The sequence below is a fragment of the Antechinus flavipes genome, chromosome 5, assembly GCF_016432865.1.
Source record: "Antechinus flavipes isolate AdamAnt ecotype Samford, QLD, Australia chromosome 5, AdamAnt_v2, whole genome shotgun sequence".
Classification (NCBI taxonomy): Eukaryota; Metazoa; Chordata; class Mammalia; order Dasyuromorphia; family Dasyuridae; genus Antechinus; species Antechinus flavipes.
In genome coordinates this window covers 228057312-228083192 of record NC_067402.1, presented here as the reverse complement: position 1 = coordinate 228083192, position 25881 = coordinate 228057312, and the positions used below count along the sequence as shown (strand labels likewise).

Here is a 25881-nt window from a genome sequence, read left to right as displayed (position 1 = left end):
CCAGGGCACATTTCTAAACCCTAGGACAATGGATAGAAATCTAACCCTGAAAACAGGTTAAGTATTTGTTAAGTATTTACACAAAGGATGAGTGTTGGGCCTGGATTCAAGAAGAATTAATTTCAAATCCAGTTTCAAACACTTCCTAACTGTGTGACCTTAAGCAAGTCAAGAAACACTGTTTTTCTCAGTTCCTCATCTGTAAAATGAGCTGGAAAAGAAAATGGCAAATCCTCCAACATCTTTGCCAAGAAAACCCCAAATAAAGTCGTGAAGAGTCAGATATGATGAAACAAATAACAGCAACAATGCATACTTGTGTCAAGCCTTGTGCAAAGTACAAAGGAATAAAAACCAAACAAAAGTCTTTGCTTTCAAAGAGCTTACATTCTAATGGAAAGGAATGTAACCAACTAGTTACATACCAGAGACATATAATGTAAATGAAAGGTAATTTCAAAAAAAGGGAAGGAGGAAAAAATTACCCTGGCATGGATTGTCAATATAGTTATTATTAAATAAAAATTTAAAAAAAGAAAAAAAAAAAAAAAGGGAAGGAGGGGAGAGGAATTAAAGTCCTAGGTTCAAGTCCTACCACTGATAAAAAGAACAAGTCTATTTAATCTCAGCATTCTAGGCAACTCTCAAGACTAAGAACATGTCAACCTGCCTCCATAAATGGAGAATCCTCACCTGAGTTCTCTATACAATCAAAATCATAGGTTCAGTCCTTGATTCATTCCAAGAATAAAAGCAAAAATTAATGGAAAAATTATGTTATTGTCATTTCACTAATTATTCAAATTAAATTCAAAAATTATCTACTAAGTTTGATTTTTATTTCAAGAATTGGTATTCTTTAATTATACTTTTTTATTTACAAAAATATATGCATGGGGACACTGATACATTGTTGGTAGAATTGTGAACACATCCAGCCATTCTGGAGAGCAATTTGGAACTATGCTCAAAAAGTTATCAAACTGTGCATACCCTTTGATCCAGCAGTGTTTCTACTGGGCTTATACCCCAAAGAGATACTAAAGAAAGGAAAGGGACCTGTATGTGCCAAAATGTTTGTGGCAGCCCTGTTTGTAGTGGCTAGAAGCTGGAAAATGAAAGGATGTCCATCAATTGGAGAATGGTTGAGTAAATTGTGGTATATGAATGTTATGGAATATTATTGTTCTGTAAGGAATGACCAGCAGGATGAATACAGAGAAGACTGGCAAGACTTACATGAACTGATGCTAAGTGAAATGAGCAGAACCAGGAGATCATTAGTTACCTCAACAATGATACTGTTTGAGGATGTATTCTGAAGGAAGTGGATCTCTTCAATAAAGAGAGCTTTAATTGATCAAAGATGGACAGAAGCAGCTACACCCAGAGAAAGAACACTGGGAAATGAATATAAACTGCTTGCATTTTTGTTTTTCTTCCCGGGTTATTTATACCTTCTGAATTCAATTCTCCCTGTGCAACAAGAAAACTGTTCGGTTCTGCACACATATATTGTATCTAGGATATAATGTAACCCATTCAACATATAAAGGACTGCTTGCCATCTGGGGGAAGGGGTGGAGGGAGGGAGGGGAAAAATTGGAACAGAAGTGAATGCAAGGGATAATGCTGTAAAAAATTACCCTGGCATGCATTCTATCAATAAAAAGTTATTTAAAAAAAAAAGAAAAGAAAAATTATCCATGCATATGTTTTGTAAATAAAAAACTTTAAGAAAAACAAATCAAAAAGAAAAGAAAAAAATATATATATATATATGTGCATGGGTAATTTTTCAACATTGACTCTTGCGAAACCTTCTGTTCCAACTTTCTCCCACCCTTCCCCTAGATGGCAAGTAGTCCAATACATGTTAAATATGTTAAAATATATGTTTACATATTTATAGTTATCTTGCTGTATAAGAAAGATAGGATCTAGAAAGAAGGTTAAAAAAAACCTGAGAAGGAAAACAAAAATGCAAGCAAACAATAACAGAAAGAGTGGAAATGCTATGTGGTGGTCCACACTCATTTCCCATAAATTCTCTCTCTGGATGTAGTTGATTCTCTTCATTACTGAACAACTGGAACTCGTTTAGATCCTCTCATTGTTGAAGAGAGCCACACGCATCAGAAATGAGCATCATAGAGTATTATTGTTTAAGTGGATAATTATCTCCTGGTTCTGCTCATTTCACTTAGCATCAATTCACTTAAGTCTCTCTAGCCCTCTCTGAAATCATCTTGCTGGTCACTTACAGAACAATAATATACCATAACATTCACATACCACAATTTATTCAGCCATTCTCCAATTGATGGACAACCGTTCAATTTCCAGTTTCTAGCCACTACAAAAAGGGCTTCCACAAACATTTTTGCACATAAGGGTCCCTTTCCCTTCTTTAATATCTCTTTGGAATATAAGCCCAGTAGTAACACTGCTGGATCAAAGGGTATATGCACAGTTTAATAACTTTTTGAACATAGTTCCAAATTGCTCTCCAGAATGGTTAGATCTGTTCACAATTCCATCAACAATGTATCAGTGTCCCAATTTTCCCACATTCCCTCCAACATTGGTCATTTTTTCCTGTAATCTTAGCCAATCTGAGAGTGTGTATCTCAAGAGTTGTCTTAATTTGCATTTTTCTGATCAATAATGATTTGGAGCACCTTTTCATATGACTAGAAATACTTTCAATTTCTTCATCTGAAAAATTGTCTGTTCATATCCTTTGACCAATTGGAGAATGGCTTGATTTCTTATAAATTTGAGTCAATTTTCTATATATTTTGGAAATGAGGCCTTTATCAGAACCTTTGGCTGTAAAAATGTTTCCCCAGTTTATTGCTTCCCTTCTAATCTTGTCTGTATAAGTTTTGTTTATACAAAAACTTTTAAACTTAATATAATCAAAATTTTCTATTTTGTGATCAATAATGCTCTTGTTCTTTGGTCACAAATTCCTTCCTCCTCCACACGTTTGAGAGATAAACTATCCTATATTCTTCTTTATTTATCATCTCAAGGAATTGGTAATTTAGATAAATGTGTAAGGCTATCCACTACTGTAGATAAGACCTCTCCAAGAATTGAGGAGGCCATTTTTCCCTTTACTATTTCCTGATTTGTCCAGATGAAGATCATCATCCACCCACTGCACAAGTTTCATGAACTAAATTGGTGAAAGGGGGAATGCCTTCTTTCCTTTGTTCCCTCCCCTCTTTCCTTGTTTGGCTCCAAGGTTTCTGTTTCTATTGTGTATTATTTTTATTTTTCAGTCAGAAGTGATCCACGTTGGACTGGGAAGTCATAGTGACTTTGGAGTCAGAATAAAATTAAGGTCCTTCTCCCCCGAGACTAGAGTGATATAAGGATAAAGTAGGTAGATTATAACTGCTACTAATCGGGAAAATAAGATTACATATTTTTGATTTCAGCTTTTGAAGTAAATATTTCTTTGTAAAAGCTTTAAAAAAAAGGTCATAGTATCCTAAAACCTCACTCTGCTATTGCCAGTCCCATGATGAATTTTACCTATGCTGATCCTCTGGACAAATATATATGGTGCCATCACTAGGTCTGTGTTCTATTGTCTATCCAATTTAGGAGACCCTATTTTACTAGTACGACCTTCAAGAATCCAGAATAAAAAAAAATTTTTTTTTTCTTTTGGGATGGATAATGAGTGCTGAACCAGACCTACGATTTCCTTAATTTAAGGGAACTTGGTTAAAAATTTTGTTTGCCACCATAGACTAAAATCTCTCTGCAATTTTAAGGTTTTAGAGCAAAGGAATTTAGGATTCACAAATTTCTACAAGGTCAGCAGATAGCTTTCAGGGAATCCTATAAACTTGATTAAGAGGGGAAAATCTTTTCTTTTCTTTTGCAGAGGCAATTGGGATTAATGACTTGCCCAGGGTGACAAAGCCATGAATGTTAAGTGTCTGAGGCCAGATTTGAATTCAGGTTCTCCTGACTTCAGAGCTGCTGCTGTATCACTGCACCACCTATCTGCCCCCCAAAATCTTTATTTTCACTAAACTATAAATAAAATTTATCATTTCTTTTAATTATGAATTTTTTAAAAAGAGAGTTCACAGGTATTACCAGATCACCAAGAAGTCCATGAAAGTTAACTCTCAAAAAGTTATTTGGGGAATACTGAAAAGGATATATAAACCTGCTCAATTACACAATTGTTATGCTAGTCTTCACTCCAAAGCCAGTTAGTTCTTTCTTGATTACACTATAGTTGCTTGTCTTGAAGTTTTTATATTGTTTATTACTGTTAAAAAATGTTGTTTTTTAAGGGGAGGGAAAAAAAATCAATCAATTACTTTAATTAAAAAACATGACATTTTCAATTAAGATAACTTGGAAAAAATGAGAAGTCCATCTTTCCTATATAAATTCCATCAAATATCTGCAAAAGGACACAAAAAGATGAATGAAAAAGGAATCTGGGGAAAGGGGGAGAAGCATAAAATCCTCCAGCCAATCCAAAACTTCACAAAAGATATCTGAAGCAAATGCAGATAAAAGGATGTTTCATCAGGGAAACCAGAGAAAGCTTGGGCAAACAAGTTCTCATAGGCAGTGACGAGTACAGTTAGAGAAGTTATCCTCCCAAAGAGATCTAAAGCGAGCCTATGCTCTCAGCTGGAATAAGGCAAACCAATGCCAACTCTAATGAACTGGTAGGGCTTGATGCCAGATCTTGGGAGAGCAAAAACCAGGAATAGAATACTGCACAAAAAGAGATGGCCTGGCTTGCACCAACCCCCTCAGTGAACTAGGAAACAGAGCCAATTCAGAGCCTGTGCCAGGGAGAATTTTACAAGAAGGCCAGAGACTAGTGAAAATTCCAAACATCTAAAAAGCAGCAATGTTAAGGCAACACAGGAGAAAACAGACAACAAATAACTAAGGCTCATGCAAAAAGAAATATAAAAAAAATTAGTCAAGCCAGAATTTGCAGTGAACTACCAGGAGACTGATACAGAAATTAGCAACTGAGGCAGAACATGGAGAATAATTCCAGAAAACCTGTCCATGGTACAAAGGACACAGGACCAAACAAAGCCTACTGAACCCATCAAAGAGGTCTAGAGGGGATTGACTTGAATATAAAACTTCAAGTCCATACTAACACTGAAAACTAGAGAAGAAATCAAACACAATGTTTAAAAAATACCAAGAGTTAAGAGCAAATTAAGAAGCAAATCCAGAAGAAAGCAAACACACAATTCAACTCAATAAACATTTTTAAAATTCCTACTATATTCTAGGCACTGTGCTAAGTGCTGAGAATACAAAAAGAGGCAAAAAAACAGTATCTGCTCTCAAGGAATTTACAATCCAATGAGACAACATGCAAATAAGCATATTCAAAGTGAATTATATATAGGATAAATAAGAAATAATTAAAAAGGAAAAGAACTAGAATTAAAAGAAGCATAAAGGAAGGTTTCCCATATAATTTTTGATTTTTGGAATTTTGGTTGGGACTTAAAGGAAGTCAAGAACAGAGTAGGGCAGAAGAGGGAAGAGACATGGAGGAGAACTTATAGCCAACGGGCCAATGTCACTAGACAGAAGAGGACCTGTCTATGAAAAGGTGTAAAAAGACTAGGAAGCTAGGAGAAAGCTAAGTTAGGAATATGAATATGGAATAGAGAATTTTGTATTTGTTCCTGAAGATAAAAGGAAGACACTAAAGTTTAATGAGCAAGGGAAAGACATGAACAGATCCTACCAAAAGAGTATGAACCAGGGAAAGATAAAACAAATAAAGAAAACTATAGACCAGTATTCCTAATGGACATTAGTACAAAAATAATGAATGATACATTAGCAAAGAGGCCATAGAAACATATTTATAAAATTGTATATTATAACCAGGTTGGATTTATACAAAAAATAAGGAAAAGAGTAAACATAACAGATATTAGTGAATAATAAAAGTAATAAAAATCACATTATTCTATCAATGTACAAGTTTTTTGTTTTGTTTTTACAAAATACATTACTTATATCTTAAAAACATTAAAGATATCATCCATAATGCCGAAAATCAAAGATTTTTTTCAGTATCATCAATAGAAAATGGTCAAGTATCTATTGTTACCACCATTTTCTAGCAATAACAGAAAACAAGAAAAAGAAACAAGGAATAAGCATAGATAAAGAAGAGACAATAATTGATTTTTGTAAATGATACAGTGATGGTCTACTGAGCGAACTGTTAAGAGATGAACCTAAAAAGTTCAGAAAGGGGGAAGCTAAGGCAATGGATAGACCACCAACCCTGGAGTCAGGAGACCTAAGTTAAAAACTGGCCTCAAACACTTGACATTTAAATAGGGAAAGGAACAAAGGAGAAAGGAAAGAAGGGAGAAAGAGAGAAAGGAAAGGAGGGAAGGAAGGAGGGAAGAAGGAATTCAAGGGAACAATTAAGAAAATCGCAATATGTATCTTCCTCCATATACATTGTGAACAAAATCCAGCCCCCCAAAAAAAAAGTCAGTAAGTATTTTTAAAGCACTTACTAGGTATCAGGCATATTTTCAAAGAAAATCTTTGTTTGAATAGATATGTTTCAGCAAACTAAGCAGTTCCAGTTTTTAGTTCAGTTTAATCATTTATGGAAAGACATCAACAAAAATTACAAAGGATGAGAAAATATGGATGCATTTTGTTCTGTACCAATGAAGAAAGACAAATACAACTGAGATCACAGATCTCACTATTCAGTTCAAATGAAAAAAACTTTAGGTATTCATAGCTAATATATCTCTCTTTGCTCAAATGCTCTAATTTAGTCAAGATAGGTTCCTTAGTTTTCCCTAAACAAGCTATATGTATTCCTATTTCCAGAACTGTGTTCATATTGTGCTCTGCTGTCCAACCCTTCTCTGAAAACTCTGAAATGTACCTTACCTATCCAGTCACATATTCTATCCCTTTCACAAAACTTTTTCCCAACTAAGAACCCACAATGTACTCTTTCCATTTCAAAGCCTTTCCTAACCCTCTAGGAAAGCTATCCAAATTATATTTACCTACTGGGTTTATATCTATGCATATACATGCCTCCTTCTCAGTAGATTTTTCTTACATTCTTTGAGAGGAAAGACTCACTTTTGTGAGGCGACTGATGACACATCAGATACAGCACTGGGCCTGGACTCGGGAAAACCTGCATTCAAATCTACCCTCAGACATTTTACTAAGCCATGTGACTTTGGGGCCAATTATTTAACCTTTGCCTACTGTAAAATGAGGATACCTACCTAGCAGGGTTGTTGTGAGATACCAAAAAAAATTTTTTTTTTGCTGTGCTTAGCACGTAGGAGGCACTATGCAAATTCTTGTTACCTTCCCCATGCCTCTTCTTTCCCTTTTTGTCTTTGAAGTTCCAGCACCTAAACAGTGCCTGGCAATAGCAGATGCTAATAAATGTTGACAGACATCTCACTAGCATGTAATTCATACTTACAGACTAATATTTCCTATTGTTTTGTAGGTATAAGTCTTGTTTAATCACATAATCTTCCTGAGGGAGGGAGTGTGTCCCACACTTTTGTACATTCCACAGTATCTTGTGTAGTGTTTTTAAGAGCTTAAATACACGATGAGCTATACTTGTAAATACTCTTAACAAAGAAAGGAAATGATAAATTCATCAATTCATAAACTCTATGGTTCCTTCCAGATTTATCTACCACTTTAGAGAAACTAAGACCTAGGTTACTTTGGCAAATGACTTCTCGTTAGTCAATAGTAAAACAGGAATTTAAACGTAGATCTTCTGCCTCCTAATTTAACATCCATTCTTCTGAAGTTTCAGGAATGGCTAATAAAGTTGAGGGGATGTCCATAAACACATTCCTATGTTCTAACAGAAAGTCAGATGAGCTGTAAGCTTCCTTGAAGGCAATGACTGTCTTGCTTTTTCTTATTTCCAGCATTTAGCACAGTACCTGGTACATAGTTGATGCTTAATAAATGTTTACTGATTGATGGTACTAATAGTACCAAAATACTGGAGTCAGGAGAACAGCCTAAGACACAAAGTACACAATACTGCTAGGTATACCTCACTTCAATAATTCTTCCCCAAGAGTTTAAAGTTTTAATTCTAGGGATTTTTTTCCTAAAGAATACAATTCTATTATCACAGCTATAGAGCTGGAAGGGTCCTTAGGAGCTCTAACAAATCCATCCCTTATTTCAGAGATGATGAAAGTAAGGTCCAGAGACATTAATCAACTTGCTTGTCCATGGTCCCCAACTGGCGTCTAAGGTGGGGTAGGAAACATTATCTCCACATATTCAAAACACTCTAATCACTACATAATATATCGATAGAATTTATATGGCTCACAAAAATTCCATTTTATAGCCTAACTTTGTTTTATGTAATATAAACATTCAAATAAAGGAGGCCTCTGAAGACAAACTACTTTGCATTTGTTACTAAAGTGTTTTAAAAACTAGAACCTTAGAAAAGTAAATAAAAGGCCTTTTTGTATTGTTATTACAGACTGGGAAAATTGATTAACAGAAAAGATAGAAATTACACAAGTTAGTATCAACCAAAACTTATCATACTGGGCATTTTTCACTGTTATTTCTCCCTTAGCTACTATACCTTGTAACTAAATTCTATTTTTAAAATATTATTGACTTTTGTTTATATTGTCTAAATTTCCCCCATTGCCCCTTTCCTTCCCAGTGAGCCATCCCATTCAAAAAAATAAAATATTTTTTAAAAGAAAGGAAGAAAAATCAGCAGAAAGAATGAATTTAACAAAAAACTGAAAAAACAAAACAACAATGTATTATACCTGTGATCCTCTCACTTTTGGCAAAGGAATAGGGGAAGCATCATTTTTTTAATTCTCTTTTTTGAGGCCATAGTTGTTTTTTGTAATTTTGAAACATTCACTTTCAATTGTTTTGTGGTAGTTCTTTTTTTATATATTTTTTCTTGGATATGCTTTACTCTCAAGCAGTTCATATAAGTTGCCATTTATATCCATATTCATCATATTTGTCATTTCTTACAGTACAATTATATTGCATTACATTTGCTGGCCACTGTCCAATCAATTAACATCTACTTTGTGTCCAGTTTTTGCTACCATAATATTTTGGTGTATGTAGTGCTTTTCTTTTTATTATGATCTCCTCACCAAATCTTTGTGTCAATGGTATGCAGTTCTAAAATCTCTTGCATTTATTCCTTTCCATTTCTACCACCATTATTATTTTATTTCATTTAGAGCTTTATAACCTTTTATTTCAAAGCAATAACTCTCAAGTGACCTGCTTGATTTCCTCCCTCCTTCAATCCATCCAAATGCCTTTGGCAGAACTATATATAGCATCATGTTATTCTCCTGTTCAAAATCTTCAAATGCATTTCCAGGGACAAAATAATCTCATTGTTCTCTTAAACAACCCCCACCTCTAATGAGAGAAGTGGCAAGGCTCCTATATGTCCAAAAGGGTTGACCTGAAGACTCACTCTCATAGGAATTGCAAGAAAGATATAATATTCAGACTTGGATAGTTGCAAACATGGATATAATGTATTTTTATATCTTTGTTTCTTTTTTTTTTTCCTCTTGAAGAAAATACCCACCTTCTCAAGGATATTTAACAACTGGTAAGAAAATGGAAAAGTAGGTTGGAATGAATAAGAGCTAGACCAGCATTATATGCCTCATATCATAATCAGGTCAAAATGTACAGGCAACTGGAATATTCAAGATCATACCTTTAAAATCTTAACTAGATCAAATCAAATACTTTTAACTGCTATGGCCAGAGAAGAAATTATTTAGGCTCCAAAAAATCAACCAGAATAAGAGAATCAACCGGGAGGGGGAAAAAAACACTTGCATCAAATCTCTATGATTTGGTCTGATATCAAAGATAGATAAATAATCCAAACAAATATATAAGACCAAGAGCCATTCCCTAACATCTAAGTGATCAAAGGAAAAAAACAGTTCTCAAATGAAGAATGAAAAACATTTAGCAGCCATATGAAAGACAGCTCCATATCACTAATAACAAGAGAAAAACAAAAATCTCATAAGACATCCTGCAGTAGTAAATATAGAGCCCATTTTGATGTCCGACACTACATATGACATATTGGCTGTGGGACCCTGAACATGTCCAACATAACCTCTTAGTCTTTAAAAACAACAACAAAAAAACCACACGATAAAGCTTTTATGTAATATTCATCTCTAAAATGTAATGTTCTCTGAGAGCAGATTTCTTGCAGGGCTTCTGAAGCAGTCTTCCTTTCAGTTCAGTAATCACAAGTGCAGCCAGGGATTGAAGTCCAAATCCTTTATTGTCTCCTTCAAAGCCTTTTTTCCTGGGGTCCAGTTAGCTTTCTTAGAGGCCTATCCTGCCTCTGAATGTCTCTGAATCCAAAGGTTTGTACTTCAGCCTCCAGCCACAACAAAGGTGGAAGATGGAATGAATCTGTCTCAGCCTCAGAAAGCTTCTAGTGTGCTTGTCCTTTCTGGCCCTGACAGCTCCTCCTTATATGTTCCACATTGTTGGCAGCCCTCTTTGTAGTGGCCAGAAACTGGAAACTGACTGTATGTCCACCAATTGGAGAATGGCTGAATAAATTGTGGTATATGAATGTTATGGAATATTATTGTTCTGTAAGAAATGACCAGCAGGATAATTTCAGAAGAGCCTAGAGAGACTTACACGAACTAATGCTGAGTGAAATGAGCAGGACCAGGAGATCATTATATACTTCAACAACAATACTATATGATGATCAATTCTGATGGACATGGCCATCTTCAACAATGAGATGAACCAAATCAATTCCAATAGAGCAGTAATAAACTAAATCAGCTATACCCAGAGAAACAACTCTGGGAGATGACTATGAACTATTACATAGAATTCCCAATACCTCTATTTTTGTCCGCCTGCATTTTTTATTGCCTTCACAGGCTAACTGTACACTATTTCAAAGTCCGACTCTTTTTGTACGGCAAAATAACTGTTTGGACATGTATACATATATTGCATTTAATTTACACTTTAACATATTTAACATGTATTGGTTAACCTGCCATCTGGGGGAAGGAGGGAAAAATTTGGAACAAAAAAATTTGCAACTGCCAATGCTGAAAAATTCCCTATACATATTATCTTGTAAATAAAAAGCTATAATAAAAAAAAAAAAGAATGTTCCATACTAAGTATACACAAATCATTACATCACTAGGAAACCATTATTAGTTGTAGAATTAAATCAATGCTAAACTAGATTTAACCACTGTCTCCTCAATTCCACTTACTTAGCACCTTGTAAGAATCCTAACCCTTTTATGTATTATGTAACAAAATTGTTATAATATTAAAAATTATTATTTATAAGTTTTTGAAGTCAAAGTAAAGGTAAGTAAGATCTACTTATGTGTCCAGGTGCATCTGTGATTCTATTTGTACTGATTCTCTTACCATAAGCTTCACAGAACAACCCATTTTTACTTTCCCATTTGTACACTTCTCCCTATCCCCTGGTTCTTTCATTATCTTAAGGGTAGCATGTAGTCCTCAAGCTTTTCATTCACCCTTGCTTCTTTCTACTCATACATGTTCTTGATACATGTTCATCCGCAGTAAACTGGCAAAGATGACAAAGCTGGGAAAGGCTTGTAGAAAAGAGCACACCCATACGCTATTGCTGTAGTAGTGAAGAAACCCACGACTCTGGAAGGCAATCTGAAATCATATTGAAGCAATGTTTTAAAATGTCCTTTTAACCCAGCCATCATGCTGCTAAGTATACTCTAACAAGATCAAATATAAAAAGAAAGATCCCACGTAGTGCAAAACATTTTCAGTACCATTTTCTGCAAGAAGGAAAAAAATTAGAAACAAAGTAGATGCTCACTGATAGGGAATAATCAAACAAATTATGTCACATAAATGATGGAATACTACTGTGTTAAAAGGAACAATACAAAACAAAAAACAACAACAACAAAAACAGAAGCATATGAAAATTTATATGAACTGATGAAAAGATAAGTAGCAGAACCAGAATAATAATATACAAAATAAAAAATGTGAATGGAAACAATAAAACCCTAAATGTATTTATAAGGACCAAGCTTGACTAGGAGGAAGACTATGAATTCAAAACAATGCATATATGTTTTTGTTGCTTTGCTAGATGTACCTCACTTAACAGTTTCTCCCCTTTTTTATTCCTTGTAATAAGGTATGGATTGCTGGGTAGGAAAAAAGAAGAGGTCTATTAAGAAATAAAGATAATGCTTAAAAATTTTATTTTTAAAAACAGAAAAATTCCACCCTTGTCTTGGTTGAACCAAGGAAAAAAAAATTGTGCTTAGAAAAAAAAAGATGGATTTAGAGCATACCTCCAAGGCAGGTATGGTTGTTTTCAAAAGCCTAGAAAAGAAGTTCAAGATGAAATATTTAAAAGTAGAAGCTGAATACACTATCTTTACTTACCTTTGCATGTTGAACTGAACAAAATGGGATACTTATATATGTGCCTTCAGAGTATAACTTACAAAATTGTATACTGCTGGAATAATGGGGGGGGAAGGGGGGAAAGTAAGATAGAAAATAGTAAATAAAACAGTAAAGATAATGAAAGTATATGACTGATTTAGGACAATTTCCTTTTAATACATTAATGCTACTAAACCTTTATTCCTTTCTTACTAATCTATGTCCTCTTATCTTTTATCTTAGCACCTTGTCTTCTTACATCTTCCTAATGACATCCCTAGCCCTTCTATCCAACTTGAAATAAAGAAAATAAGCATTCCTTTTTCTCAAAGATAGAAAAATTCTATCACATTATTTTTTGGAGTAGAAGTATTACATGGGTATGTCCAAAATGAAATATTAAAGACACACTATTCTAAGCTCTAAGCAGGTAGCATCCTTCTTAGAAATTCTGTAGGTCTTTTTCAATCCATATTGTGAATATAGAACTAGCAACTTAAACCAAGTTCTTAACAGAACTGAACTACCATAAGAAAATCCATTTTAAAGAAAAGAATGTGAAGCTCAGAATAAGCACATTCATGTTAAGCTTTAAACATGGAAAAAAGAGGAAAAAATCTAGTTCTTTTAGGCTACTCTATTAAAAACTGTTCTAGGACTAGAACACATTTTAGCTCTGTCAAAAAACCAATTCTAAAAATCTGTTTTCCTCTTTACACAGACCAGCTCAGAATGACTTACGGAGTTCATTTCCTTCATTGAGAATCTCCGCCTGGCGTACAATCTGCTCAAATGGATTCCGCAGATTCAGCATCACAGTCTCCATCTTTCTGCCAAGAAATAAAAAATATGTTAGAGGTCTTGCTTCATTCTCACACATGAATTCAGTGGTAGCCCTGGACAGTTTCCAGTGGCTCAAACATCTAGATATACCTGGTGAAGCCAGAACTACAAGAATCCCAAGAATACAAGTAGTACTTTACATGATCCTTATATATAAAATCAAAAAACTAGAGGTACTTGACAGCAAAGATGGCAAATATGTCAGAAAAAAAAATCTGAGAAAAATTCAGTACTCATATAAACTCTATCAAAGAGCTAAAAAGGATATTAGACTGAATGATGATCAATAATTCAAAAAAAAGCATCTCCATCAGTCCAAGATTGCAAAAAAGGGCCAGCCACAAATATGCATTCAGGTATAAAGAAAGGGATCCCACCAGACAAGACAAGCACAATAGCCCAGCCCCTCTAACCAAAAGACTTATAAGTGTAACTGTAAAACTGCGTGGTACAGGAGAGAAGTTCAAAAGCTAGTAGCCCTCTGACTGAAGATACACCAAGGGAGATCCTGAAACTGTAGTGTCCTAATCCAGGAAATGGCAAGAGGGAAGGCAGAAAAATGCCAGCACCAAAAACCTAGAAACTGAAATTAGAATCAAAAAAAGAGGCTAACCATCCTATCTGAAAGGGGGTTGAGGGATAAGAAGATTGTGCAAACCCACTCTGCAATCATGTCACACTTGCTGTTCCTTAAACATAACACTCAATCTCCAAACTCCCTGCCTTTGCTCTACCTGAACTCCATGCATGGAATGCTCTCCCTGTTTCAGCTCAAAGCCCAACTATAATAGGAAGCCACTTCCTTGTCTGCTCACATGTTAGTACCTTCCCTTTCTGAGATTATCTTCCATCTATTCTGTATATATTTTATATGCAGTCATTTTCATCTTTTGTCCCTCCCATTTCAATGTGAGGTAAGAAACTATTCTATTCTTTCTAGTGTCCCCATGCTTAGCATATGTAAATAGTTAATAGATGCTTATTGTCTGAATGAGACATTTACCACAAAGGAATCAAAAAAGGAGGGAAAGGACTCCTGTATGTGTAAAAATGTTTAAAGTAGCACTTTCTGTTGTATCAAAGAACTGAAAACTAATCAGATTGCCCACTGACTCAACAAGTCTTAGTATGACACATTCTCAAATCTTCACTATTGCCGTCTCCCCATATCCAATCAGCTTCCAAAGCTTATCATTTCTATCTCCGTAACGTCGCTCATAAATTATGTCCTCTTCTCTCCTCTGACACTGCCACCATCTTGGTGGTGATGGCTCTCAACACTTCTTGGCATAGTTATTACATAACAGTGATCTCTCTGTGTCAAGTTATCTTCATACTCCAATCCATTTTCCAATGAGCTGTCAAAATTGATCTTCCTAAAGTGTAGGTCTGACCATGTCAACCCTCCTACCTATTAGATAAAACTCCAAAGGCTCCCTATTGCCAGTAGAATTAAATATGAAATCTTCTGTTTGATTTTTGAGGTCCACTTTGCTACTTTATACCTTTTCAGGTTTCTTATTCCCCCTCCATATATTCTACAGTTCAGTGACACTGACCTATTTATTCCACCCACAAAATACTGAATCTCCAATCACTGGCTATTCCTCATGTATAGAATTCTCATTCCTCATCTCTGCTTCCTTCAAGTCTCAGCTAAAACCCCACCTTCTTTCTGCAAGAAGTCTTTCCTTTTCCCCATTAATACTTTGCCTTCTCTCTGAGATTATCTGTAATTTATCCTGTATATATAGCTTGTTTGTACTTGATAGTTAACATCTGACTATGAACTACTTCAAAGAATACTCTGTTTTTGCCTTTGTTCTTTGTTGGCACATTCTAGCACATAACAGAGGATTTAAAAATGCTTGTTGAATGGACAACATTCATCAATTTCATCAATTTAATAACCAATCACACAACTCCAAAAAACTGATGAAGTTTTACATTCCATCTATTGTTGGAGAGGAAGAGTAGAGGTATGGAAAGATGTGTGTACGTATTTCATATAAGATCAATCATGTATTTGTTTAACTTTGTTACAAGGAAAGGCTGATGTTTTCTTGGAAGGTTAGGTAGAGATTTATGATAGAGAGGCTGTTCATAGTGATGTCAAAAAATAAAAAGAACCAATGAAATATTTTTTAACATACATAGAACACAAAAGTTCAAAGGGAAACAAACAGGACAGTTATGAAACTAATACATGATTTATTATATATTTTCAAGAGTGACTTAATAATTATCAGAAAACCTTTTGACAAACAATCATACACCAGACTCCCAGACCTCAGAACATAATCAGAGATACTGTACTAGTTGATTGGTAGCTTCAAAATGTAGTTTTTAAAATCAGGTCTTTCATATATGTTATATATATTTACTATTTTATCTTTCTAGACTTTGGAGACCTTTAACATTCTCTGAAAGCTTTAAATTTCTTTTTAGTTAGTGCCCCTGTAGTAACTAGCTTTTAAAATACAGGACATGGTCAGCATATTTCCTACCAACAGTGCCAATGACGTCACAGGAGTGTTTAAATGGGAAATTGCCATCTCAGCAGTGCAAGAATTATTTCTGTAATGCAGGTCTCTCTGCTGGACTGCATATGGGGACTATGGTTAATAAATTTATACTAAGTATAGGCAAAGGATTATGTTGTACCACATCCTGGCATCAGAGAGACAATACACCACCTTCACAGTGAGAAGGGCAAAGGAAAAATCATTTGCTACTGTGTTCTATATAAAGAATCTCAGGCTTTCTATTTTCCTCAAAGACCTGCTGATACCACATTAAAAACATTGTTTTTATAAGTAGTTCTGCTTCAAATAAGTCTTAGCCAAAGAGAATTGCACTAAAAAAATTTGTTTAACAAACAACAAAGATTTCAACTGGCTACTGAAAATCCTCAAATGGAGAAACAATAAACTGAAGCCCCATTTTCAACAAATGTACTTACAAGGAAAATAAAGGAAAAACAACAGAAACAATATGTAGTTACTCTTAAAGACTCTCTTAAAGTAATGAAAGTCTACTGGTTTGATAGGTATTTCCAACATCTTGGCAAGGACAGGGACGAAAAAGATTTGGCAGTGGGAATGATAGGGAACTCCACTAAATAGAAGATGTGGTCCAGTAAATGCAATAAAAGTATTCACTTGTACTTGCACAATGATTATTCTAATACAGAAGAAGTAGCTATTTTAAATGTATATTTAGTAATCTATGTAATTCAGGGTCAGCAACTGAGATTTTTCAAATGGAAAACTACCCATTTTGTGCTGTATGTTGACAACAAACTACTGAGCAACTAAGCTAACAGATTATAAAGATATTCGTTATAAAAAACAAAACTAAAAGCAGAATAGCATTACAAGTGGTAATTTTGTTAAATCAATAAACAATCCTACAATCCCCAATATGACAAGACAGAGCAAGATAATGTAAAATGTAGCATAAACATAGGCATGAAGCTCAGCAGCAAATTCAAATCATTAGATTTCTTTTGGGTCCCACTAAAAATGGAAATCATTGCTCAGTAGCTTTGATGTGAAATATGAAAGTCTATCATTTTGAGTACTAAGGACATAAGGCAGTGAGAACCCAATTTACAAAAAAATAAATTTTATATTAAAGACAAGGGTTATTGACTTAGTATATCATTTTAAGTGGGAGAAGCAATCTCCCAATTGGTTTACAATACTTCTTTCTTATGACAAATTTTTTAATTGACAATAAAATTACTTGATTCTTCATCACTTTTCAAATACCCCCTTCTTGACTACAAGAAGACAGGCATATTAGCCCACTCTTAGTCAAATTGTGAATTAGTCCAACTTTTCTGAAATGCAATTTGGAATATTGCTAAGAGTTCCTAAAAACTCTCCATTCTTTGATCCTAAAGATTCCTATGTCTAGTAGTGTGCACGCACGCACGCGCGCACACACACACACACTCACATACAATCTAATATATACTTACATAAAAATATTCATTCCAGGACTTTTTGAAGAAGCAAACGATGAGAAACAAAAGTTTTTGCCTACTGACTAAGGAAATGATTAACCAAGTTGTGGTAAATGAAAAGAACTAGGAAAAAATATATAGACAATAACTACAAAAAGTAAATGGAATAAACAAACAAAAACATATTGAATACTGCATAATTATAGTAAGTTTGGTCCTGGAGAAGCTGGGGGAAAAACTGCACCTCCATTCACTGCAGTGGTGAGTAACTATGTTTCCCCATATGGTCCAACTACTACCACAGGTGGGGGATTCTTCTACATTACAGATATGGAAGGTTGTGTATTCTCATATGTCAAGTCAGTAAGCATTTAAATGTTTACTATGTGCCAGAATTGTTGGTTTTGCTGAACTGCATCTTTTCTCTCTTTTAAAATCTTTATTCCAAATAATGGTTCACTAGGTAAGGGAGTGGTACAGTAAAAGGCATCAATAAAATTAAATTTAAAATTCCTCTTCTATCCCATCATTTCTTCTTCCTTACATATTTTCTTTATGTATCTCTCTTTCTCCAGGGCATCCTCTCATCCACAAAATAAGAGATCAAACTATTCACAGCCAAAACTGTCCATATTTTTTCTATTATCTATTTCTATTATCAACTCATGTCCATAATGCTCTTTCAAAAGAAGACAAAGATGGAACCCCCAGCTTTGTTAAGCTACAACATTCAAATCATTCTTGAAAGTATAGCGCACATAGGTCATAAACACAAGAGATTGACTTATTGCTCTTTCTTTCTATTGATACTCCCCCAACATAAGATGTTCTCAAAGGTTCAAACACAAGCTTCTGGTTTGAATGGATGTAGTAGTCAAGATAGGTTCAAAACTTCATCTCAAATACTACCAGTGTGTCCCTGGGAAAATCATGTAATCTCTAAAGTTCAGTTTCTAACCTCTAAAATAAGGATAATAGCTTCTATCTCACAGGGTTGTTGAGAAAGTCAAATGATATAACTGTACTTGCAAAGCACTCTCTAAACCCACACAGATATGAGCTATAATTATTCTCTACTACCTCTACCCCCTTAATGAACTCATTCAACTGTTATGTTCAGCTGTCCCTTCTTTGCAAATCACTTCCAGTCTGTGTTCAACTTCCAATTTCTAAAGGGACACTAAGTATTTCCATTTGATGTTCAGCTGTCATTTCCAAGTCAATCTTAATCTAGTTTGAAGCATCCCTTCCTCACTACTATATTTCTAAGTAGTCTCCCTACTGACTTCTCCATTTCTAATAAAAATCATAGTATTCGAAGTCAAGAGGAAATTTTAGATAATTAGATTCTCAAAGTCTTGACATCAAATGCTGCCTTAGATATTTAAGCAAAGCACTCAACCTTCCTAAGCTTTAGTTACCTCATGTGTAAAAATGGGGATACTAATAGCCCTTACCTCACATGATCAAATGAAATAATATTCATAGAATGCATTGTAAATGTGAAAACATTATATAATTGGTAGCTCCTGAATCAATTGGAGCCACAATTATTCTAGGTTCAAAATTGACTGGTTCCTTCCAAGTTTTCTTGATTTTTTTCAAATGTTTTTCATTATCTGTCTCCTGTTATATAGCCAAAATCATCTCACCTGTGGTCTCTGCCAATTCTAATCCATCCTGCACATATATCAAAGTAATTTTACTAAATCTTGATTTTGTTTTGCTTTCTTATTTGCATCTTTTGTGTATGTGTGACTTAACTTTTTAAAGTCTCAAGGATATCTTGTCTAACAATATCTTTCAATTCTCAAGAAGCTCACAAACTTTATGTTATCTGCCAGAGACCCACAAAATGTATTTGTGCATTATTTATTTGCATGTTAACACTAACAGTTTCTAATTTGGTGGCATATTACTTATTAGTAATGGTAAATGTGATAAACGTTGCATCTTTACAAACAGTACTTATACTTTAAACAATGACTGTCAATGCTATGCTGCTCTTTGAGGATGTGTCAAGTTACCAGAACCTTCCAAGTAAAGTTTTAACTCACTTAAAAAAATTAGTACATATAAATTAAAATAACCAAGTCTAGTTCTGGAGAAGAACTGAGAAAAATATGCCTCCATCGCTTGTTTATAGGGGGGGGGGGAGGGAGGTGTCTATAAAATACATATTATACACACTGGTTGGTTTTTATTGAATCACTCCTTACACATTTTCCAGAATCTTTGTTAAAAATGAATAACTTGTTGGGGGAAGATAGCATGGTATATAGATTTGCGAATGAAGGGTATATAAAAACAAAAGATTAATATTTTATTGATAGCTTTTGTTTCACTATCAACTTCATTTTTGTATATGTCCTACTCCCAACTCAATGAGCCACCCTTTGTTAACAATTAAAAACAGGTAAGCTAATCTATCTGATACACTTCAGACAGAAAATTAAATCATTTAACCCAGTCCCACAACTCTCCAAGTAAAGCTTGGGGCTAAAGTTATGACAATTAGTGTTGAGCTTCTTTTGGATGTTCCTTTTGTTTATATTATCATAGCCATTGTATAAAAATGTTTTTCTGATTCTACTAAGTTCATTCTGTCCCAATATATACAAGTCTCTCAATCCCCACAGAATATTTTTGAAAAGAAGAAACACACAACAAAAACAACAGGATTCTACACTAACCCCAAACTACATTGTGCTAGAAGAAAGGAACAGATAGTCACATCTGCCCTGGCAAGGCCCTCAGACAAGCTGGACAAGATAAGACTTAAGTCTCTGAGAGGAAAAGCATCAATAAATTTAGCTCTTCATCTCACAAAGGTTTAAAGTAATCCCAAAACTATACCAGCAAAATAATATTCTTTACTCTTTGTCAAGAAACTCTCAGCTTTAAAATTAAGATTCTACAGAAGTAACTCAGGAATTATTTATAGCTTATTTCTGCATCAGCATTAACCCTGATATTAAAGCCAAATTCTAACTCAGAAAAACTCAAACTTATCTTCTTCCTGCAGTATCAGCTGAAATGGTCTTCACTCTCTTGTTGCTTATTATTTTCACCCCAGTCAATAGTATTTCATTTCTCAGCCATTCCCTACCAATATACACAATATTATTTCCAAGGTGTTTATGTGAAAGGAAACAAAAACAAAATCACATCATAATGCAATATCATGTCGCTATAAAACAAGCCATCCCTTTCACTATAGATGTGGATGCCTTTCAGAGTGGATGAAATAATACCTTTGTGTAGCTGCAAAATCAGTTTGTGAAGCACTTTTCACAAAATGCTGCTAGAGGATCTCAGCTGTTATTGATGGGAGGCCTTAGCAGTGCAGAAGTCACTATTTCATAGATTCTCAATCTGTGAATGTCCCTAAGGGAGCAATTTAGCATCAAGATGCAAGAGTATCAGCTTGATGTGATTGCTCTGAGGTCCCAATTTAATTTCAATCATCCAGCCAAGAGACAGACATCCTCCTTCAGAATAACAGACTATTATAGATCTAACTGCAGGGTATACTAGATAAGGTTTTTATCCTCCACCCTTTTCAGTTTCTAACCTCCTCCAGCCCCAACATTATTAAGAGACTCATAAATTAGTTTTTTTTTTTTTAATATGCATAAGGTGGCCATATTACTAGATATACCAATATACAGGTTGGTTGCTTGTTTGATTGGTGGGGGAGGGATAGTTTATAAATATGAGAAGACTTCTCACAAAAAGAAGTATTAAAAATCCCTAGAAATTTTTCTAAAAATTACTGACAGAGCTCCTGTGTTGCTAAGGGGGGCAGTAGATTCGTAGGAGAACCATCTGTAGTCAGAAAAATAATTCATAGTACAAAGGTACTATGCTTGCAAAACTTTCTGATTTTTGTTTTTGTTTCCTTTCACATAAACATCTTGGAAATAATATTGTATATATTGGGGGAGGGTATGGCTGAGAAATGAAATGTAATTGACTGGGGTGAAAATAACCAAAAGAAAATCAAGCATTTCAAAATATGGTTTCTCCCCACAAAATTCACATTTCTTATTTCATCCCACCATAACCAATGACCCCAATATATACCAATGCTATCAGCTGCACAGATATGCAAGAGGAAAATCACTTCGGTCTATTAAAGGATAAAGTGAACAAAATTACCATTGTTTAGAAAAACTTATTACCCTTTTTTAAAGAAAGCTCCTCCTATTCTTCCACTCCTTAAGGTCCCAACCAAGCCCCAACTCTTCTGTGAAGCTTCCTTGACCACAAGAGTAACAAAAATCCTTCTTCTAACATCCCACCACTATCTTGTATTATTTGTCTTACACTCTCTCTCCGCCCTGCCAAAATCTTTTAGACATTCAGGATCACAGAGAAAATAAATAAATGGCAGAGTCAGAATTTGAATTTGTGTCCTATGGATTCAAATCCAACTTTCTTCAGAACTATGCTATTAGTTGGCAATCAAATTATGTAACCGTCTGAACATTTGGGAAATCAAAGTGACTTTGTTCTAAGCATTCTCCAAATGTCCTTCAGTAATTTGGAGAGCTTTCCTTTTCCCCAAGTTGAGAGAAAAACATCCTTTAAAAGCCCCAACAGAACCCTCTATGATACAGTACCTCCCTACAAACACAACACTGCTACCCCATTTACAATGTTATTATGCAATTCTACTGCACCTATTATGCACCCAACTCTCAAGGTTGTTTCGAGAACCAAATGAGTCACATTCTTAAGGCGTTTTGTTTCTTAGAGTGCTATATCAATGCTAACTATTCCTATATAATTATCATTACTACAGTAGGCAACCCTCCACCAAGAAGGCAGCAATGGCATAGCAGAATGAATCCTAGACGAGAAAGCCGAAAACCTGTGTCTAAATTTCAGCTCTGCCACTTCTAGGGCAGAGTACAGGCTCATATAAACCTCTGAACTTCTCAGGGCCTCAGTTGCTCCAATCTGTGAAATGGGGCCAGGACTACCCACCAATACGACTAAGCGTGTGCCGCGCAGGCGCCCCGGAGTCATGCATGCATGCATGTTTGCCTCCTAAAGCTAGTGGGGGTAAGGGAAATATGTGGGCAGGGGGTGAGTGGGGACCACCATTTCTGACCACCCTGTTGTACGGCTGCTCCAGAATACACCTCACCTTACCCCTCACTTTCATGTCGACCCCTCCTCATTTGCCCAGTGATTTAGTCCTCCCTTATCCCACCTAGTTACCTTCGCCTCTTGCTCCTCAGGCCCAGATCTCCCAGAGGGGTGGCACCCTCTGCAGACATCGGCCTTCGTGTGTATATACAGACACATATGGGGGGGTGTGGGTCGAACTCTAAAAATCCCACCTCTTATCACAAACCCCGCATAGAGCGGCCCTTCCAAACAACTCCGCAACCCACCTGAAAACGGAGGCAGCTGGGTGGTCTGCGGGCCCCCGAGTCTGCAGTCTTTCTATCTTCCCACCCGCGCTTCACCCAACGGCAGCAGGCCACCGCAGCACCCGCTCTGATTTGAAATCCTCTAACGGCCAATCAGAGGGCGGCATATTCCTCGCACACGCTGCTGGCTTGTGCGTACGCATGCACGCACGCATAGTGACTAAGAATCGTGTGGAGCCTGCGCACAATGCTTCTACGAAGCCAATCTGGCAGCCATTTTGGCTAAGGTCTTTCCTTATAAAGCCGTCCAGGTGCCATCTTGATTAAGGGCAAGTCCGACCTGCGCACTTCTGGTTTTGAGAGGATCGTAGAACATAGACTTAAAAGCTATAGGGTCCTTTACAAGACATTACTTCCCAGAGCTTCGTTTTGCAGATGAGGAAAGAGAAGCTTGGAATGATTAAATAACTTACTCAAGGTTACGCAGTTACGTATCTGAAGCTGGATTCGAACTCACGTTGGGCTGCTCCATCAATAAAATGGGGGAAAAGACAAGTATGGTCCATCCTTCACAAATTGCATTTCATGAACTATTTCCCTTGCCAAGAACCAACCTCTGGCATGTTTTGCCTACGTTGACACACACCAGCACGGACTTCTGCACCATCATGTTACTAGAGAGGTTTGCCATTTCCTTCCCCAGCTCATTTTACAGATCAGGAAACTGCCCAAGGTAATACAGCTAATAAGTGAATCTGAACATCAGATCTTGCCTGATTCCAGGACTGAACTCTATTCCCTGCACCTCTTAGCTGTCTCCCCTTTCCTTCCCCCCCCCCAAGTTACTAATAATTTTTTAATTGCCACATGCGACCTTTTATTAATCCTCTTTCTTTTTGGCACTACTGATGATCCTCTTCTTGATATTCTCTTCTCCCTAAGTTTTTGAGACATGGTTCTTCTGGTTCTCCTCCTCTCTGAACACTTCCCAGTCTCTTTTGCTAGATCTTCATTCAGATCATTTCCATTAATCATGAATATCCCATGTTTCTGCCTTGGGCCCTCTTCTCTTCTCCATCTGTGCTATTTCACTTGGTGACTTCATCAATACCCATGGATTAAATTATCGTGGCTTTTCAGATGATTCTCAGATTTATTATCTAGTCTTAACCTTTCTTCTGAGCTCCAGTTCAATATCAACAATTGCATCTCAAACTCGCTTATCCCACAGACATCTTAAACTCAACATGACCAAAACTTAACTCATTATCTTTTCCCCTAAAACTCAGTCCTCACTTTGTGGCTTCCCTATTACTGTTCCCTATGACCAACCTTTAAGTCACCCAGTCTCCCAATGTAGATGTTATCTTCAACTTCTCTCTCTCATTCATTTCCAATCTGTTACCAAAATCTATCAATTTCTCCTTTATAATATCACTATTGCAATAACCTGATGGTCCGTCTGCCACTCAGGGATAGCATGATCTTCCTAAAGTGCAGGTCTGACCATGTTATTCAGTATATAACAATGGTTCCCATCATTTCCAGGATCAAATATAAAATTGTCTGATGTTCAAAGCCCTTCATAAACTGTCCCCCCACCTTTCCAGCCTTCCTATACTTTGCCTTCCTTTCCAAACCCTCCGTTACCCTACATTCCATGTGACACAGTCTTCCTTGATATTCCTCACTTAAGACTCCATCTCCCAACTCCAGTAATTTTCACTGGCTGTTGATCTCCCACCTCATCTCCACCTTCTAGCTTTCTTGAAGTCCCAATTATCTACAGAAAGCCTTTCCTGATCTCCCTTAATTCTAGTACCTCCCTTCAACATACTGTATATAACTTGTTTGAACATTGTTGTTTTCATGTTGTCTTCCCCTTTAGGCTGTGAACTACTAGATATACCAACACTATCCTTTGTTTTCCTTTGTATCTCCAAAGCTTAGCAGAGTGACTACTACATAGTAGGACTTAATAAATGTTTAACTTGAAAAAGACATAGCAGGTATGTTCATCATACTCATGAATGGCACAAAACTGTAAAGAATAGCTAAGTTGAATGACAAAATCAAAATTCAAGAATCGAACAGGCCAGAAATCTGGGGCTAAAATTAACCAAATGAAACTAAAACAAAGTCCTGCTCTAGTTTCAAGAAATTGACAATGATCATTTAAAAAGAAGAACAGGATTCTTAGTTGACGGCAAATTCAGTATGAGTCAAAATATAATACTGTTGCTAACAAACAACAACAACAAAAAATAATTTTTAAACTCTAATCTTGTGTTAAAAGAAGCATGATGTTCAGACCAAGGGATATAGTAATCCTCCCTATATACTGCCTTGCTCAGACTTTGGTAAGATCAATTGACCTCAAAGAAAGGGGCAACTAGATAATCAGGAAGACATGTTCAAATCTAGCCTCTAACACTTCGTGTGTGAGAGTCACATAACCCAATTTGCTTCAGTTTTCTCATCTATAAAATTAACTGGAGAAGGAAACAGCAAACCACTTCAGTATCTTTGCCAAGAATGTTCATGATTGAAACTGTTCCTGACTGAACAAACATGACTGTAACAAAAATAAGGAAATTCAATTAAAGCATCCAGCCCTAAGTCTCCTCCCAGTTTTAACATTCTAGGTTTCAGTGCTTGTCTAATGTGAAATTCATTCCTACATACACTTATTCAGTTCCCATTCCAGACCAATCTCAGAGAATCCCATCCTAAGATTCTGGGGCCTCCTCATCTAGGGATTACTCAGTCTAAAGGAGAAGATAAAACAACCCCAACATTGACAGTGAAATACAAGAAACAAAAATTAGAAACACAAGTTACAAATGGACAGAAATAAAGGAACTGGAAAGAAAGAAGTAAAGGAGAGTGGACATTACTATAATAAAAGATTAATGGAGTAAGGAGAAACCCTCTAATAATGGGTTTTCTGGAAGGAATGAATCTTGAGGAAAATGTTGGGTGCTAGTAAAGACATAATTTGATAGTAGAGTGTCAGGAAATTAGGGATGAAGTGGGTGAATGTATATACATATGTATGTGCATACTTGTATGAATGGGTAGTTTAGAAATGCCAATTTAATAATAAATCCAAAGAGAAATTTTCTACCAACA

The 25881-nt window shown here is 35.7% G+C and overlaps 1 protein-coding gene across 2 annotated transcripts in view; it reads right to left on the bottom strand.

Moving 5' to 3' along the window:
* The window catches only part of RACGAP1 (Rac GTPase activating protein 1), a 39501-nt gene extending 16614 nt beyond the window's left edge, over positions 1-22887 (bottom strand). Inside the window, exons 1-2 of one of the 2 annotated variants that reach the window (XM_052000744.1) lie at positions 22771-22887; positions 13294-13382 (exon numbers count right to left, since the gene is read on the bottom strand). In XM_052000744.1, coding sequence (XP_051856704.1) covers positions 13294-13378 — 85 coding nt within the window. In that variant the 5' untranslated portion in view covers positions 13379-13382; positions 22771-22887. The remainder of the gene's footprint in view (positions 1-13293; positions 13383-22770) is intronic. The other variant, XM_052000745.1, reaches the window with a different exon arrangement.
* Positions 22888-25881: the final 2994 nt, after the last annotated feature.